This window comes from Sceloporus undulatus, chromosome 3 (genome assembly GCF_019175285.1).
Source record: "Sceloporus undulatus isolate JIND9_A2432 ecotype Alabama chromosome 3, SceUnd_v1.1, whole genome shotgun sequence".
Classification (NCBI taxonomy): domain Eukaryota; kingdom Metazoa; phylum Chordata; class Lepidosauria; order Squamata; family Phrynosomatidae; genus Sceloporus; species Sceloporus undulatus.
The window spans coordinates 11,470,697-11,490,164 of NC_056524.1; the positions used below are offsets into that span (position 1 = coordinate 11,470,697).

Consider the following 19,468-nt stretch of genomic DNA (forward strand, 5'->3'; position numbering starts at 1 on the left):
AGCCACTAGATCTCTGGCTGAAACTTCTAAATGTTCCTCCCTAAACTGCAAAAGAATACTTTCCAATATGGATGTACAGATTGTGTCTCCCTTATCCAAAATGCATTTGACCAGAAGTATTGTGGATTTATTTATTTATTTATTTTGGAATATTTGCATATATACACAATGAGATGGGATCCAATTTAAACATGAAATCCATTTAAGTTTCATATACACTTTATACACTTATAGCCTTATACAGTTTTATACTTGACATTTTGCATTATTTGCACAACAATCAAAATTTTGTGTACACTGAACCATCAGAAAGCAAAAGTGTCACTGTCTCAGCCACCCATGTGGACAAATTTGGATTTGCGAGTACAGTGGTACCCCGGGATACGAATTACCCAGCTTACGAATTTTTCGGGATACGAAAAAATCCCATAGGGATTTATTGTTTCGGCTTACGAAGGTTTTTTCGGGTTACGAAAAAACCTCGGCGCTATGCCGCCACCGGAGGGCAGCAGAGAGCTATTTTTTTCCATTAGCGCCTATGGCAATTCAGGTTACGAAGGTTTTTCGGGTTACAAAATTAGCCGCGGAACGAATTAATTTCGTAACCCGAGGTACCACTGTATTTCAGAATTCTGGATAAGAGATACTCAACCTGTATCACATTCTAAATGGCTGGATTGTTAGTTTTAATGGGCTGTGACAAGTAACATCTTCCCATTACATTTCCAAACACACAGGCCTGAATGTACACAATTCCTTAATTAAACTTTTCAATTATATCTTTTAATCAAATAGCTTTCAATTAAACCCTTGTTAATGTGCAATTAACATCACTTCCACATTCATTTGTGTGTTGATTTGCCTAATTGCTCAATTGGTTAGCATTGCCCCAATTAAAACAGGCAAAGTGAATCAAGGAGGGATATACATGCGTATACACACATGTATGGGATGTGGTATTTAAAAACACACACACAGCTGATTGTAGGAAAAGCAGAGCTGCTAGAAAGTCTGTCTTCCCATGACATGCAGTCTGATCCTTTTAATTAGAAATCCCTGGAACTGAATTTGGGATTTTCTACATTGCGGTGGCTGGGTTGTACGACTGATCTATGGCTAGTCTGGTGGAACAAAAACAGTATTAGACAAGAAAATAGCTGCCGAGTCAAGGAAAACAGCTGGAAGGCTGCTCCCTCTCCAGTATCTAATCCTAAAGCTATCTGCCAAAGAGTTCAGCTACTGGTACTTTGCCTAATGGTAGAGCTGGCCTTGCTTCTAGCATAGTGCTTTAGAAGCTTAAAATGAGCTTTACACAAATTCTTTAACTAGGGATGCCAAGGTTGGAAATATTAGCACTGAAGGGATATGTACTACTAATCTGTGGTGGCGCTGTCTCAAAAGAAAAACAAACTCCACCTCCAGATACTATGAAGATCTTTGTGACTAGCTGGAACTACCTGGTGCTGAATTGGACCATTGGTGCTTTGTGCTTGGCCATTAGCTCCAAGGGATTGAAAGGAAGAGTTGTGACAAGGATTCTGTTTCTGCCTCTTGCAATCAGATTATTCAAGCGATGGAGTGGAAACAACATCCAGCTACTTCCCAAGTAACAAGGGAACACCTCCTCCCCCATCTATCGCAATGGCTGCTGCCTAGTAAGGAAGGATTGGGACCAGTTCAGTGCTTTGCACTATATCTATGTTGCTTACTCATATGTAAGGACCATACAGAATTCTGGGCATAATTCTTATCCAATTTCCTCCTTGAGGGAAGCAATGGGGGGTTTTCACAACTGTCTTCTCATTGCGACAAAGTCTTCAGAAACTGCAGTTTGTAAAGATTATTTGCAGTTTGAAACATATTCTGTGAAAAATTCACTCATGGCTGATTTCCACACAAAACAGCATTTTCTGTGCAGGAAATGGCATTTTTCATGCAGGAAATAATATTTTTTTTCTGAAGAAATGTTACTTTTCTCTTCTGTGCAGAAAATTACTGTTTTCTGCAAAAAAAACAACCATTTTCAAATTTGGTTGTGATTGTAATAAGTGCTTTAAATCATTTCTTACTTATGGCAACACCAAGGCAAACCTGTCATGGGGTTTTCTTGGCAAAATTTATTCAAAGTAGGTTTGCCCTTGCCTTCCTCTGAGGCTGAGAGAGAGTGACTTGAACAAGGCCACCCAGTGGCTTTCCATGGCTGAGCAGGGATTCAAATTCTGGTCTTCAGAGTCATAGTCCAATACTGATGCAACTATACCACGCTGGCTGTCTATGTGCAAATTTACTGTGGAATCAGTTTCTCATCCATCTAGGATTCTTCTCATCAGGGTTTCTCAACATTGAAAAAGATGTTTTTCAACCATTTTATAATATTTTCAAATATTCTTCGCATTCTTTCCTATACAAAGGATGCTCTTTCGGTGAAGATCATACACAAAAGCTCCTAATCCAGCTTCAAATCCCATGCTGTTGAGGACTTTCAGCAGAGATCTAGGTCCTTGCCAATGGTCTAGAAGATCTAACTGTGTGTCAAAGCACTCTTGACATAATGCCATAAAGTGTGCACCTCAAATATGCATGAGCTCTTTTGCATCCTTTTTGCTTGCTGGTCCTGTTCATGCAGTGCTGACCTTTAATGTTTCTTTTCTTTTAAGCTATGGAATTTCAAGAAGTACCTATCTTATAGGTACAACCAAACAATAAGTGAATTATTAATTTCTGCCTTATTCCTCTTGGCTCAAGCACTGGTAATTCACAGGGACATTTCATTGGCACAGCTGAATAGTTATGAGAGAGTCTAACTTGGCATTTTAAACTGGTGAAGAATTCTTGGAAAAATTATTTTTTGAATGTCTTGGGATTTGAGCATGATCAAAGAGCGTAAACTGATTTACTTGGGAGATCTGGGAAGGAGTTCTGTTTTTCAGATTTGATTTGTCCTGTTTTCTCTTCTCTTTGCAGGAGGGCAAGAGGATTTCATTCTCTCCTATGAACCTGTAACAAGGCAGGAAAGTAAGCAAACTTTGATTGCCTAATAACTTGGTCTAATCAGAGCAGGGGAAGTCAACTTGTGTAGTGCAAGGGTGAACAAATGTTGGGAGACATTGGATGTCTAATGGAGCTTGAAGAACTGCCTTCTCCTCCAAAAAGGTTGAAAATGGCCCCCAAACACCCCCAAAAGGGCATGGGAGCATTTTTTTGCCATGTTTGTGCCCCTTTGGGGGTTATTTAGGATCCAGGAGAGGCTTCTTTTTTACCAACATGACACTGAAAAGTCTAACATTGAGTTGATTTATGCAGTCAACTCCCACTTTGCTTTGAGAACGGAACTATCCAACTACCAAACAGTATGGCTGAAAAGTTAATTTTCCTTTGGAAAAAGAAATCTAAGAACATAAGACCTCTGCTGGATCAGACCAAAGGTCTATCTAGGCCAGAATTATATTTGTGCAATAGTCTGCCAAATGAGTAGCCCACCATCAGAGCATAACAACACCTTTCATCTGTGACAGATATAACATGTGTCACAGAAGCTGGGACCTGAGAACCATTCACACTAAACAGCTATAGCACTATTATTCCACTTTAACTGCCATGGTTCCATTCTATGGAATCCTGGGGTTTGTAGTTTGGGGAAGCTGAGAATTCCAAATGCCACTTCAGACACAGCAGATCCCAGATTCCATGGGACTGAATCATGGCAGTTACAGTGGATTCATAGCTTTATAATTCTGTAGTGTGAATGGGCCCAGATCATGCCATTACTCTCAAAATGGATGTAATCTGAGCCATTTCTACTGAATGCTAAATTTGGTTTTGCTTAAAAGTTACACACACACACACACACCCCCTTCCTCATGATCAAGAGGTTTCTTTTCTTTCTGCATTTCAGTTAATTACACCAGACCGGTTATTATCCTTGGTTCAATGAAAGATCGGATCAATGATGATTTGATATCTGAATTCCCCGACAAATTTGGCTCCTGTGTACCACGTAAGTATTGCATTTTTGGAGCCATCTTTCTTATTGTTGTTATTCTCTCACAATTTGCTGTAGTATGCTTTTAACACATGTTACTACCTTTACCAAGAAGCTTTTAAAAACTAGCATCCCTTTCTAAAATATAATTTCATGCCAATGTATTTTCTGGACTATAGCTCAAAGCCACAGTGTATGTGATACCTCCCAAGTTTATTTCATCTTCAGCAAGAGAGGATAAATGTGTAAAGGCTAGAGACCAACATTCATCCCAAACCCCCCAAACGCTGCACAGAGAGAGAGAGAGAAATGGCCAAAATGAGTCCATTTTTCCCCGCAGTCCTTCTCAAATAGTGCAGAAAAGTGGGACCCAGAGATCACATGCAGCCCACAGGACACAGTTTGCTCAAACCTGATTAACAGGTAGGTCTGAAATCTCAGAGAGCTGCTGCTAATCAGGACAGGTTCTCTCTGAACTGGGAACCCTCTGATAGCTTTTCACATTACACAACTGAAGCAGTTTGAAATCTCTTTAGCTACCATGGTTACATCTTATAGAATCATGGGATTCATAGTTTAGGGAAAGACAATCAGACAGAGAGATTTGGTGCCTCACCAGATTGCAAGCCCATGGATTCCATAAAATACAGCCAGGGCAGCTTGAAATGGAATCATATTTGTCTGTATGGGCCAAATATGACAGCCTCTCCCAAAATCTGGTTCTGATGTGAGTAGACCAGATGATGGCTGGCCTATTCAACACCAGAACCAGGCTTTACCCCCTTATCATAGTCTCAAAGGTGCTACAAGATCTTTTAAAATACTGATTTTACAGACTAGCATGGCTATATCTTTTAATTCTGCCACTATGGGTTTTTTTAAGTCCCTGTTTGCATGAATCTTCCTGGAAGATGCAGAGCCCTCCATTCTGAAGCCAGGTGGCTGTTTGAAAAGCATCCTGTTGAGCCACTTGGCATGTCCGCCACTGCTGCCAGTCACTTGCTCTAAGGACAGAATGAGTCGCTGGTCACATAGCTGGGCAACATTGCTGCAGATGGAGTAAAATTGTTTTTAGTGACATTTGGTGTACATAAATCAACTAGTAGGAGCAGAGCTGGGGGAAATTACTACTTTCTACAATACTACAACTGTCAACTTCCCCAGACAGCCCAATGCAGGCTGGAAGATTCTGAGAGTTGTAGACTTAAAAGTAACTTTTTCAAGCTCAGAGAAGGAAGAGGAAGACAAGAAAGAGAACGACTTGGACTATTTTCCATATTCATTACTTCTTTTTCAGTCTCTGTATTAGTTAAGAAAGGGAAGAAGACTGTAAAGAGGAAAGCAAGGATGTGGCGATTTCTTTGGATGTATCCACACTGCAGAATTAAAGCAGTTTAACACCACTTTAACTGACACAACTCTATCCTACAAAATCTTGGGATTTGTAGTTTGGTGAGGTATTCAGCCTGGTCTGTCAGAGACCTCTGGTGCCTTACTAGATCACAAATCCCAGGATACTATAGGACAGAATCATGGCAGTTAAAGTGGTGCCAAACTGCTTTAATTTTTCAGTGTGGGTGCACCCTTTGTGTGTGGCTTAGTTGTGTTTTTGTGTTGGTACACTTAAAAGAGACCTTTTCTCTCCTTCCTTTTTTGATGCCCGAAGATACAACTCGGCCCAAGCGTGACTATGAAGTGGATGGGAGAGACTACCATTTTGTTATCTCCAGAGAACAAATGGAAAAGGACATCCAAGAGCACAAATTCATAGAGGCTGGACAGTATAATGATAATCTGTATGGAACAAGCATTCAGTCAGTGAGATTTGTTGCAGAAAGGGTAAGTTAGCCAAGTGATATTAATGACAAGGTTGTAATATTGCAGTGAATTGTACTAAGTTGCATTTTATACTTGGGTAGTTGTTGTTATTTTTCAGTGTAAACTCAAATCCTTAGAAAAAGCACATGGTGTTCTCCTGAAACTATTTCCGTCTGTGATAGAAGTACTGGATTGTATATTTGAAACAGAGGCCCATGTTGGTTCTTGAATTGTGGAGCAGAGAAACCTTTCTCAATTGTAATGGTATCTCTTCAGTGTTAATGGTGGCTGCACTGCATCTGTACCTGATTGTATGAGAACTATTCAGTAGGGATGGAAAGAATATTCAAATATATTTTTAAAAGAATGGTCGAAAGGCATGGTTTTTCAGAACTGAGAAACCCTGATAAGAAGAACCCTAAACTGATGGGAATCTTTGCAGTTTAGGACTTGTTCTGCACAAAATTTGCATGTGGTAGTTGTGCACAGAAAACAGCATTTTCTGTGCAGGAAATTGCCTTTTCTTTGCAGAAAGTACTATTTCTGCATGGAAATATTATTTTCTGCTCAGAAAAAAAAGCAATTTTCTGCACAGAAAATGCTGTGATTGGGAATATTTCATGCAAAATTTGGTAGATTTGTACTGAAAGCTGTTGTTTTCTCTGTACAGAAAATATTTCCAAATCTCTGCTTTCAGCCAAATAGTGGTTCCCATCCTAAAACAACTGAAGCCCTGTTTAGACATTCAAAATCTCAGTTTTGCATACATTTTTGTATATGCCATTTCAAGGGAACATTTTTTTTAAGGCACACCTCTGCAAATGCATGCATTTTTGCATACTTTGTTGAGGGGCAGGAAGAGCAAACTGTGACACAAACTTGGGGGGGGGGAACTAAATTTCAGCATCTAAGTGCATTCCAGATCATGTTCCATTTTAGGAAGGGCATATTTAATAAAAGTGCACATTTGCAAAGCAAATTTCTTGCTCAGGCCAATTTATAGCAGGAATCTGAGGAAGCGATTACAAGAAATATTATGGAGGCAGAGATCGGCAGGCATCCTGAAGATTAGACTAAAGCTGACAAGTGTATTGTACCCAAGTCAAATCCAGAAAATATGTCCTGGAGAAGTCACATTAACATGAGCAGGGCCTTGTGCAAGAACATTTCTTTATTTATTATTAATTTTATTTATTTCACTTATAGGCCTCCTTTCTCCCGGAATGGAACCCAAGGTGGCTTCCAGACTTAGTATATTAAAAACATTTACAATGAAATTTAAAAACAGTTAAAATCACCTCATAAACCATATTAAGCATGGTAATGTACTCACATAGCACTGGTTCATTGCGCATGTATAGAGCAGAGCTTTTTTAAAAAAATTATAGACTGCAACTTCCAGAAGCCTTAGCCAGCACTAGCACAGGGGATTCTGGGAGCTGTAATCCCAAAACGTTATAATGCCAAGTTGTGGCATAAAGAACATTCAGAGAAATCATGTCCTTGGTCTGTTAGCTTTGATTATCAACTGCTACATCTGAAAAGTCTGAATTGCAATAAACTTTCCAAGAATAAACCCATCGCCATCTGCTTTCATCAGGGCAAACACTGTATACTCGATGTATCAGGAAATGCCATTAAGCGACTACAAGCTGCCCAGCTCTACCCCATTGCTATCTTCATTAAGCCTAAATCGTGGGAGCCATTGCTGTGAGTACTACCTATTTCAGTTTGCTTTTTGGCCATTCTATAAGAGTTATAAATATAAGAATATTTGAGTGTTTTGTGTGTGTGATGTAGGGCTCTTACTTACATATTTTTAACTTTGGCATCAGTGATGCTATGCAAATATAGGAGAATATTGGAGAAAAGGTGAGATATAAACAAATAAAATAATAAAGAAGTAATAATAAAGTAGAAGGAAGTAAGGAAAGAGGAAGACCACAATGCAATTGGGTGGACTGAATCAAAGAAACCACAGCCCTGATTCTGCAAGACCTCAGCAGGGCAATTGATGACCAGGGCATGGGTCTCTCATGCATAGGATTGTCATAAGCTGATGTGCTCAGACTTTTGGTAATAAAACCCCATAAAGCCACAAGAGAATATTCAAGTTCCCATACCCTCTGGTTGTCACAATTTCCCCGGGTTCGGTCTCCTTCTTTCTCTTTCCCCCCTTTGTCCTCAGCTTACTTCAGTTGCTGCAGACTGAGTTCAGAGTGCAAAAGTAGTTTGCACTGCATTAATTCACCAGGGGAAAAGGAGAGGAAAGAGCAGACTCTTGCATTTCCCAATAGGCTTAGGCAAAAGCAAACACTGCAGTCTCCCCTAGCTTTTGTATTCTTATTCATTAATAACTTTTACCATCTTAACCACCTTTGATGCTGCTTAGCCATGCATATCCCACTTTTCATCCATGAAATGTTGGGGGGGGGGTATGGGTTTGTTGCTAAAACAGAAGTACATATAACAGTCTTTCTGCTGCTTTCTCCTTCTGTCGTACATAAACACATTCCATAGGCATGCCATTCAGTCAGCAGGCAGATCTTCTCTCTAAGAGCCAGGTCAGCTGTAGCAAATGTGTGCTGTCACGTACTTCATAGCCAATTCTTTATGCATCATCATGCACATAATTTTCTCCATGCATCACACGTGGCTTACTCTTTAGAGTCCGTTTCCGCATGCTTCTCTGATTTAATCCAGGGCTTTAGATTGGGGGTAGTGTGACAGGCTTGCTTGTCTACATTCCATGGTTGATTTTCTAAAATTAACCTGAGCCTGGAAGGGAAATCATATCTCTCAGCCCAGAAGTCCTTCTGTGTACTCATCTCAGATGCACAGAACCAGATGGCGGTTATTCACACTGGGGAAGGGAAAGCACTCTGTATATGCTCAAGGACAAGACATGGAAATATTATATTTTGAGGACTTCAGTTTCCAGAATATTATTTTTAATGTCCCAGCACTGAACATTGCATTGAAAATAGGATTTAGATTATTGTACTCAGAAACTCTAAAGCCCTGGTGGCGCAGTGGTTAAATGCCTGTACTGTAGCCATTCACTCAAAACCACAAGGTTGCGAGTTCAAGACCAGCAAAAGGGCCCAAGCTCGACTCAGGCTTGCATCCTTCCGAGGTCGCTAAAATGAGTACCCAGACTGTTGGGGGCAAATTAGCTTACTTGCTAATTAGCTTACTTGCTGTTCACCACTATGATCTTTGGAATAGCGGTATATAAATAAAACATATTATTATTATTATTATTAAAGCAAATTAAGCCCTGGCAAAAAGAACTTCGGAAAAAAGTCTTTCTTCTATTTTGACTGTGTAGTGAAAAGAGTCAGGATGGAAACAACCAGCCCTGTTTTGTATCATTAAAGGGTTTACTATATATTCTCGTGTATTGGTCAACCTCATGTATAAATCATGTCTGAATTTGCTATTACCCATGGATAAGTGGAGAGTAAAACTTAAGGGCATGTAACAAAGGATGTAAAGGATGAAGCAAATTCCAGTTTTTAAATTTAAATTGATAGTTTTGCAGCACTTATCACAGAAGGAAATTATGGGCCCAAACAGACTGGCCAAAATAAAGCTGCTTTGGGTCTCTTTGGAGGTATGCTGTTTCAATGACACATGCATCTTAAGAGGCCAGAAGCGGCACTCCAGTCCTTAGGACTGGAGCATGGCTTTGGCACAGCTTCTGGCCTCTTAGGACACATGCATCATTTAAACAGCAAACCTCCAAAGTGATCCAAAGCAGCTTTATTTTAGCCTGTCTGTTCAGGCCCTATCATACATAAGTTGCAGCTCACAAGGAGCCAGACAGGGTATGTCTGCTGGGAGGCTGTTAAAAAGGGGGGGGGGGGTCAGTTGTGCACTATGTATGTGTGGAAATTGACCGGATAGGTCATGGTAGAGGACACTAAGGTAGATCAACTGATGCAAAGATGGTGAAGGGATCTGTGTGGGGCTGGCTAGATGCCTAGGAGAATGCTGAGGGTGGGAGATGAGCAGAGGTGTGTGTTTGTGTTTGTGTGAGTGTGTGTATGTTTGTTGGGGTGACAAGCCAAGTTTCAGGTGAATTTGCAAATGGCGTGGAGATAAGAGGAGGCCACAAAACCAGTTAAAATGGGAGGGTGAGAGGATGGTGTTGAAAATTCGCTGAAGAGGATGGCCTGCCCAGCTAAGAGCAGAAGAATAGAGGAAGCTGAGGCCACCGAAAAGACCCTAGAGCCCACCTCTACAAGTCTCAAGTTGGGAGGAGTTTTCTGGGTTGTTTTTGGATGATCTGCTCCCTCCAGTTGCCCAGCCTATAGCAATAGTTCAGGATAGTTTCTCAGGAACTTCCAGGGATCCTGCACTGGGTGTGGTGGTATTGTACTTAAGGTAGAGTATAAATGCACTAAACAAGTAAATAAATATGTAAATAAACCTTGTAATCTCACCCAGATGGAAGCAAATAATAATAATAATAATAATAATAATAATAATAATAATTTTATTTTTATACCGCTTTTCCAGAAGATCAAAGCGGTGTAGACAAAATTTAAAACCAGTTACAAACACATCATAAAATAGATAAAACCAATAACACAATATACAATATACAAATCTAAAACAGTCATTCGAAAGGGTGAGGCAGAAAGTTGATGGGATCAAAGTACACTAGTTCATTTTCCAGAGGGGAAGGCTTGACAGAAGAGGAAAGTTTTTAGCCTCTTTTTAAATGTTTCCAGGGGGGTGATCAGACGGAGCTCCTCGGGGAGACTATTCCAGATTTGTGGGGCCGCTACTGAGAAGGCCCTCTGGGATATAGTAGCATATTTAGATGATGGAATTTCTAGCAAGTTCTTCCCAGTTGTTCTGAGTGTGCGGGGCAGATTATATGGGGAGATGCAGTCCCTCAAGTAACTTGGACCCAAGCCATGTATAGCTCATTATCTCACATGAGAATGAAATAAGTGAACATTTACATCCCTACTAACAGGTTTTATTTCTTTATTTATATTGTTAAAAATATTTCAGTCAGCATTCTCTGTATAAAGATACTGCTTCTTGGATAAATTAAGACAAAATGACAACTTTAAGGAGTCAGATGTTTGCTTCAGGCAACAGATTATGAAAAGCTAGCTGCTTTTGTTTTCTTACTTGATATTTCAAACTGTGCTTCTAGGGAAATGAATAAACGCTTCACAGAGGAGCAAGCCAAGAAAACATATGACAGAGCGATGAAGTTAGAGCAAGAATTTGGAGAGTATTTTACAGGTACGCATCATCTGAGAAAGTTTACCTATTTGTATAAAATGTGGTAGGATATATAATCTGTTTACAATTGCATTCAGGGCACAAATGAACAATTTCAAACCTTCCAAAAGAAAAAGTGAAGGTAAGTGATGGCAGTAACATGAGAGTTGAGGAATAAGCCTTATACTAGGTCAAACCATTTTATCCATTTAGCTCAGTGATGTCTACCCTGGCTACTTGTGGTTCTCCAAGGTTTCAGGCAGAGATCTTTTGGGTCACTGGCTGCCTGATCCTTTATAGATCCCAGAGACTGAATGTGGAACTTTGTTTGCAAAGCATATGGTCTACACTGAGCAATGGTCCAGTCCATAACAGAGCAGATCAGGCTCTGATCTCCCAGCATCAGTGGGAGTAGATCTTTAAGAGCCAAACTACATCCTGTGCTAAGTCCATAATATACACTCTGCACTTCATTTTTTTTTAAAAAAAGTTTTATTGGTGGGTATGAGTATTGGACTAGGATTCTGAGAGATCAGGGTTTAAGTCACCACTTTCTCATGGAAAGCTGCTAGATGATTTGGGGGCAGGATACACTTTCTCAGTCGTAGAGGAAGGGAATGGCAACCCTACCTTAGATCTATCTTGCCATCAGAGTCAATGTGATGCCATACATCAGAGTCAACATGATGGCCTATAACAGCAACAAGACATATTAATGGAATGGATACAGTTCCAATCCTCCCAATCCTGCTTGATATTGTCCTCTCCCACTCTTCCCAATAACCCCCCATATGAGACTGTAAATACAGTCATTTTTACAAGTCGGAGTTCACTTGTTTAAATATGTAAATACATGTGTAGATCAATACAACCAGTGGCATCACTAGGCTTGGTGTTACCTGTTGTGGGTGCCTGGAAAGGGCTGTTGGAGGACAGTGGGCTGCCCCACCTTCCTGCTACCTTGCTCACCTGCCCCCTTTCTGGCCACCCAGCTGCCCAGCACCTGGCCAGACTCAGAAAGGGCCACAGGGCAGGGGAGGCAGCAGCCTACCCTGCCCTCCCTTCCTTCCTTTCTCCTTCCATCCTTGCTCACTGGTCCACTTGTTGCCCACTCAATTGCCTGGAGGCAGGTGGGCAGCTGGGCAAGTGAGGCAACAGGAGGGGACAAAAGGAACAAATTCATCTCTCCTTCTCCTCACAGAAAGAACCATAGCAATGGAGAAGCCATGTGGGGTGTACGCTAACCTCTCCTCCTCCATTTCCTTGGCTTCCTCCTCAAGGAGAGAGCCAGGGCAGCAGAGAAGCCATGAATGGCTCATACTCACTTCTCCTTCTCTTTTGGCTTCCCCCTAACCAGAGAACCAGGGCAGTGGTGAAGGAGAGTCAGGTACTGGCAGCAGCACTCTACTCACCCATACACACACAGATACACAGCAGGAGGAGGGTCTGACTGAGTGTCACCTGGTGCAGTCTAAACTCTATGGCATCACCCAGTGCAGTCCACACCTCTCGCACCACCTAGTGATGCCACTGAACACAACCAGGACGTGCACTTAGACTAGACCAATCATACAATCAGCAAGGAAAGAGAGTGGGGCATTGGGAGTGTGAATGTAGATGAAGAGCATTTGAGACACTTAGTTACACTGGATCCCAAGAACATAAGTATGGAGGTCCCAGAGACAGATATGGGTGAAAAATCTTCTCCTCCCAAGTCTCTATATGGGCTGTCACTGGATAATTTGGGGTTATTTGTTAGAGCAGGAGTGTGGAACCTTTGATCATCCACATATTTTGAACTCCAGTCAGCATAGCAAATGATAAAAGAGTGTGGGGACTGTGTTGTTTATTGGTGGGAAGGGCTGAACAATTCATCCTTTAGAATCCCCCTTGTCAGTGGCACAGAACTCAATCCCTCATACAGCTGCCTGATTTTTAAGGTAGGTTGGTGGGGGTCAGATCAAGAGATGGAGCACAGTCATGATATTATGACTACATATCTGATGCAAGTTCTTGGCCTTTGGTTTTGTTTTGTTTTTTTCCTTTTTAAAAAAACCGATTTATTTATTTCCTACAGCTATTGTCCAAGGAGAAACCTTAGAAGAAATATATACCCAATGCAAACTTGTAATTGAAGAACAATCTGGGCCTTTCATCTGGATTCCTTCCAAGGAAAAGCTATAAAGTAGCCAATTCACCTCTGATTATCACAGAAGAGTCTTTAGAAGAAAACCTAATCCTATCCTATTTGGAAGCTTTGGGGAGGGGGTGATTTTTTTGGGGGGAGGGGGAGATACTTTTCCGTTTCTTGCAGTCAATGTGAATTTTTTCTGAATGTACAACACAAAGTGTTTGAAGCCATGAAGGACATTGATTTGGTCATAAAAGATAGAGAAAGGAAAGGAAAGAAGAAAAACTTAAACAAACAAAAAAGACTTCTGCCATATGAAACAAATGAACAAACTGTTATCGTGCGCTTGCTGCACCACTCGGTAAGGACAGGTGTTCGACGTGGAGGCTCGCTATCCAAGAGAGCAGATCTGCGTCCTCATCCATATTCTTGGCTCAGCTCAATGTGTTTGTTGATTGCTTTAAAGAAGAAGTTTCCCCCTTGATCTTGCAAAGAGCATCACTCTGGAGTTCCAGTTGGTAAGATGGGAATTGTATGCGGGCATAGAGGCGACTTGTACTGAACAGATGCTGTGGAATGACAAACAGAGTGCTGCCACACCACGCAGGATAGTATCCTACAGAACCTGATCCATCTTCCACTGAACTCTGCAGAGACTGTGAATGCTTTTTCTCCTTTTCCTCTGGATGTTGGATCAGGTGCTGAGTTTAACCATAGCACATCTGTATTTGGTACACCTTGACTTTCGTATAACTATGCACATTCCTTTCTCTCTCTTTTTTTTTTTTAATTTCCTGAAATTGATCCAGGACATTATTTTTTCCACCACCACCAGCACCACCTCAGAATAGGGATGGAAAAATATTTCAAAAAAATTGGGAGGGGAAAGGTAAAAATTTGGTTTCCTGGCTGTTGGAAAACCCCAACAAGGAAAGGCCTGCATGATGAGAAACTTTGCAGGTTGAGATGTATTCTGCATCAAAGAAAATGACATTTTTGGTCATTCTGTCAAAGTATGTTGCTTTCCGTACAGACAATGTGTGGGGATTTTGTGCAGAATAAATCCCAGACTGTGAATAGTCTTCAAAAAATTGCCATTTTTTGAAGATGTTCTTGCAGCAGGAAGAAAACTGAATAAATCATGAATTTATTCCTGCGAGAACAAATTTGACCAAAATTTCCATCCCTACTTCAGACCCATCTAGTTCTTGTTGAGAACGTGGGTCAATTCAGTTGGATTTGGTGGGAAAGGAAAGCATTTCATCTCAAAACACATTCACATAAAAGCGTGGAAGTTCAGGGTACTTAAACTTGACTGAGAGGGAATATAATTGGGAAAAGCTTTACATTTTATTTTAATTGTCTATATTATCATTTATATAAAGACAGAGGGCACTTAAAGATGGAATAATTTATTAAAGAATCTATATTGATGTATAGGCGCTAATTTCTATAGGTGACAAAATATTTTGTGAGATATTTTGTAAAGATTAATTGAAAGGTGAACTATTTTTCACCCTTGGCTGGCTGTAAAATGCAAAGGGGAACTTCAAAGTTGCACTATCCCATTAGGTTTTTTCCCCCAGTAGATTTCCTAATATTTTTTCTTACGTTTTTGATTTTCTGTTTTAATTTGCCTGATATAGGTATCATAGTTTCCTCCTCCTTCTTTTTTTTTCTTTTAATAGATAAAATTCTGATGTAAGACACTCTTAAAACATACTTTGAACAAAAGAAAATGAATCTGTTATTTAAAATGAATTCCTTCCACCATCACCCAAAATATCAATGGCATGAATGCAATCTCTTGGGGGCAGAAAAAATTAAAATAGTACCATTAACCATTCATTGATGGAGTAATTTCCAGAATGACATATTATTTGCTGAAAAGCCACTGATAATATACTTGTTTCACTATCCATAATGGTTGGTAGTGTTCTAAGAGAGCTTTATCAATAAATTTGGAGAGGTAATCCATGGATGTTCATTTTAGGCTACACTAGAGATCAGGTTTTGGCTGGTATTTTCTGGTTACACATCAGAAATTATGTACCAACAATGTGGGGGATTTGTGTGGATGCCATGTAGAAGCTCTGTTTTCTGAGCACAGAAAACTAGACCTTAGTGTCTTTATGATGTGAGAGTGTACTCTGTACACACAGAGAGACACTGACAGTGTAAACTATATATATATCTACTCAGAACTAAGGCCTCCACTTTACAACCCTTTTTCAGGATCAGTATATATAGTGGCTCAATGTGTGAATATAATTTTAACAAGAAACCTCTTATTTTTTGTCCCGTAAAATCTTGATGAGGCTTGCTATTTAATTTTAGTTTTTCGCTTCTTGGCCTTTTGGCTAAGATCAAGTGTAATTTTAATTTTAATTTTTTTAATATTTATGATAAACTCCAGGGGGGAAAACAACAGTCAGTATTCTATACCAGCTACCTAGTTAAGGATGTTTAAGTGAGTAACCTGTTCTAGTCTGAAACACACACTCCACCAAAAATAGGATGGAAACATAATTCACTCATGCTCCAATTGTTGGCAGAATAGAGCTCCTGCTCCTCATTGCAGCTGATGCCCAGTAAAATAGGTTGAAGGGGGAATTACAGTCAAGGCACTAGTGTCACAAATTTGACTTGAATAGTAATCATGAATATGGAACGGTTACCTAGCTTTTCTGTCGTATCGCAAGACAAAAGAAAGCTGAGAGGCAGTGAGAGAGAAGTAGCTTTCTTCTTGTCTCTCTGCATGCTGTCAAAGCACTTCCATTCTCTTCCCAAGGGAGATGGTCATAAATCATGCCCTTTATTGCACTGGAAAAATCCATTTGGCAAAAGGCATGCTTTTATGATCTTCTTCCTATGGAAGGAGAACATAACTTCTAGGACCGCATGTGAAGAGGCAAAGAGAAAGCCAGTTCTCTCCCTTGGTGCCCCTCAGCTTTCTTTTGTCATGAGAGAAGGCTTTTAGACATCCGTAAATGTTCCATATTTACAGTTGCTACTTAGTCACAAGTATGTCACTTTTACCATAATGGTAGCTCTTTCCTGCAGCCTACCTTACTATGCATCAGCTTCTTGAGGAGAAGGAGGTCCATTCTGCCAGCAATTGGAGCATGAGTGAATGATATTTCCATCAGATTTGAGAGGAGATTGGGCCAAGAGAGGTTACATAGGGGCGGACAGATGGGCCAGGAAAGCACAGGCCACCCAGTACCCAACCTGGGCTGGCTCAGGGATGGGCAGGTGATTCTCACTAGCCACAATGGAGGAGTAAGATAAGGGTTGTATGAGCCATCAGTTCTGCATGGAGTGAGACCTGTGTTAAGGCCCTCTTACCCTAGGATCAGGCTGGATCCACCAGATCTGCATCTGTCTGTTGGGATCTGGCCCAGCCCTAGTGCCAGGCTTTTGGCCTGTAACATCCAAAAAGGACTGTGTGAGACCTGGGGGGGAATGGGCCTTTGGTCCATAAGGACAGCCCCACAGTTAAGTATACTTAACTACATAGCCAATCTAGAATGCTGGCCACTGTTTCTATCTCATGGGGATTTAGTAGTTCATTGCACATTTAAGTTCACTGATTTTTGTTAACTGATATTTCCAAGATTGAAATTTTACTTCAGCATAGACTTCAATAGAAGCCCTACTTCCTTCAATAGAAGGAGAAGTTCTGAATTAGATGTGAAGCTCCAATATATCCTGAAGCACCTAACTGAACTGCTAGATCAGAGCCTGAATATACAGAATTAGTTGAAAATACTGATCAGAAGACGTAGTGGAGCCAGGACTCACATGATCAAGTCCTTGGATTTATTTTTATGACAAGGGACTGTGCCATCTGCCACTATCCATCCTGGACTCTTCATTCCCTATGAACTTCATTACCCACAGTAACTGTAAGAGAAATGGATTTCCTTAGCAATGTTATGAGTCATCCTTCTGTAATCCAAAGTGTCTTGGTCTTGAGAGAGCAAGGTCCATTTACTTTATAAAGGGCCTGCTCCCAATGGACATGAAAACTGCTAGAAATATGGGGAGGGGTTGTTTTACTGACACCAGTGCAGCTATTTGCATTTTTGGACAATCTTTGGGGATGTTGCTAAAGAAACTGTCACAATACACTTCCAGATTTACCACTATACCATCATTGATCAGTAAGCTTTTGGATGTGAAAGTGTGGCAGGACACAGAATTTCTTAGGTCAAGGTTGTCATTAATCTTTTATGTAGCACTTCTCAAAACACAAGGTGCTTTATAGACTCACTTGTCCTCACAGTATCCTCATGAGTTGAGTCCTTAAATGATTCCCATTTTATAAAAGGGAGGGTTGGGGAGAGAAACCAAGAATGTGCACATTTGCTCAAGGCTGCTCAGTGATGAGGGATGTATACTCATGTTTCCTTCATTGTATGACTTCTTATTCACTGGGCAAATGCCAGTTTGAAATTGTTAAACCTTCCTTAACAATTTAAGATGAATCCAGGAAAGGCTTTCTGCTCTTGGCACTGTTTTGCCTCAGTCGGTCCAGTTAGCTGCAGATCTTGCAAAAAAACAGACAAGTGAATAATGAAAATATTTTCCAAACCAAAAGGGCTAGAAACTTTTTTTCCTTTTAAACAAGCAGAAAAAGTCACTGTTCAAAAAGTTACATCTGGGGATCACTCTGCAGAGACCCACAGGAAAAAGCCCAGATAACTTGGGAAGTATTGTTCATTTTTATGTCAGCAAAAACATCATCTCAGGTCTCAAGCTGTGCACACCTCTCCAAGGGCCTGACGCAAAATCGTTCCATTTGCGATTCAGTTCTGTTTTTCAACATCCTCCAGCATCAGCTTTTCTATTTTGGTTTTTTTGTTTGTTTGTTTGTTTTTTTGTCCTGTTAAGCATGCAACCTTTTTACGAGAGCTATCCTACTGGTTAAATGTTCTGTTCCTTCACATGCTGCGTTTTCCAGTTTGGCAGTACCACTGTGACTGAGTACAATCAAGTTTTCCACCAGTCCTGGGTTACTGTAGCAACATATATTTTTTTCTCTTCCCCTGTGTACATGGAGCTATTTTGTGCTTCCAGCTTAGAGTTGCCATTGCACTTTTTTAAAGCATAAAAAAAGACAAAGAAAGTTTGGGGTTTGGGTTAGGGAGGGTGAAAGACCACATATTTTGATGAGAGAGTAAAATAATAAAAACACAAGAAGCAGCACAAGATGTCGTGTTCTCCTTAAGATCTATGTGTTCATTGCTTTCATGTCTGGATGTCTATGTGTTTTGTGTTTCCTGGTGAAAGGGTCCCCATACAGTAGCCTTGTATTTCAATAGTATTCCATCAGTATCACCAGCCCAAAGAAAGACCACCGTGTTGAGAGGTTGAGAATTTTGGCTATTCACAGAGAAGAAAACATGCTAAATAGTGGTGTGTAGTAGAGCCAAGACTCACAGAGTCAAAATGCCAGGACTCTTTCATCAGTAGAGATGATCATTTATTCCACCCTTGACTTCCCTGTTCTCTCTAAGTTTAGATGCCATTCTCACTATAGCTCAAGGAGAAATGACTTTCTCCAACAATATATTAGCCTGAATATGTTGGTTGAGATCCAGCATGGGGTGCATCCAGACTAATTCAAAGGTCCCAGATTTTGTTCTTGTTCTTTTCAGCTTCCTATCAGATTAAAAGAAATTGGCCTTGATTGCTAGCACAGGTTGAGTCTATCTCATCCAAAATGCTTGGGACCAGAGATGTTTGGGATTTCAGGGTTTTGTTTTGTTTTTAAGATTTTGGAATACTTGAATTTGCATAGACATACATAATGGGAGATGGGACCCAAGACAAAACACAAAAATCATTTATTTGTCATATACACCTTTATACACATAGCCGGAAGTTAATTTTATACAATATTTTAAATAATTTTTGTGCATGAAACAAAGTTTGTGCACACTGAAACATCAGAAGGCAAAAGTGTCACTATCCCAGCTGACAATGGAAAAAAAAAGTTTTTTGAATATTTCAAATTTTGGAATTCTGGATAAAGGAGATTCAACTTATATTAAAAGTCTCTCATCATACTGGGAGCTGGCAGAAAATATTCTGTGCACGGGTCTCCTAAATGTTTATGGATCTCCAAAATAAAAACAGAAAGAACAGGAACGAAACCTGGGACTTTCTGGTCTTTTTAATCACTCTGGATGTGCCTTTATTTTAACTTAGAATAAAAATGGAAAGAATGACAACATCAGTTTGGATCTACCCATTGTCATTATAACTGCAATGACAGAGTTCCA

General features: G+C 40.3%; 1 protein-coding gene across 3 annotated transcripts in view; it reads left to right on the forward strand.

The window, feature by feature from the left end:
• Nucleotides 1-19,157, forward strand: part of LOC121925291 (disks large homolog 2) — a 167,914-nt gene extending 148,757 nt beyond the window's left edge. For all 3 annotated transcript variants that reach the window (XM_042457257.1, XM_042457258.1, XM_042457260.1), the window contains 6 exons: nt 2,965-3,015; nt 3,896-3,997; nt 5,649-5,821; nt 7,401-7,510; nt 10,977-11,068; nt 13,125-19,157. In XM_042457257.1, coding sequence (XP_042313191.1) covers nt 2,965-3,015; nt 3,896-3,997; nt 5,649-5,821; nt 7,401-7,510; nt 10,977-11,068; nt 13,125-13,231 — 635 coding nt within the window. In that variant the 3' untranslated portion in view covers nt 13,232-19,157. The remainder of the gene's footprint in view (nt 1-2,964; nt 3,016-3,895; nt 3,998-5,648; nt 5,822-7,400; nt 7,511-10,976; nt 11,069-13,124) is intronic.
• The last annotated feature ends 311 nt before the right edge of the window (nt 19,158-19,468 follow it).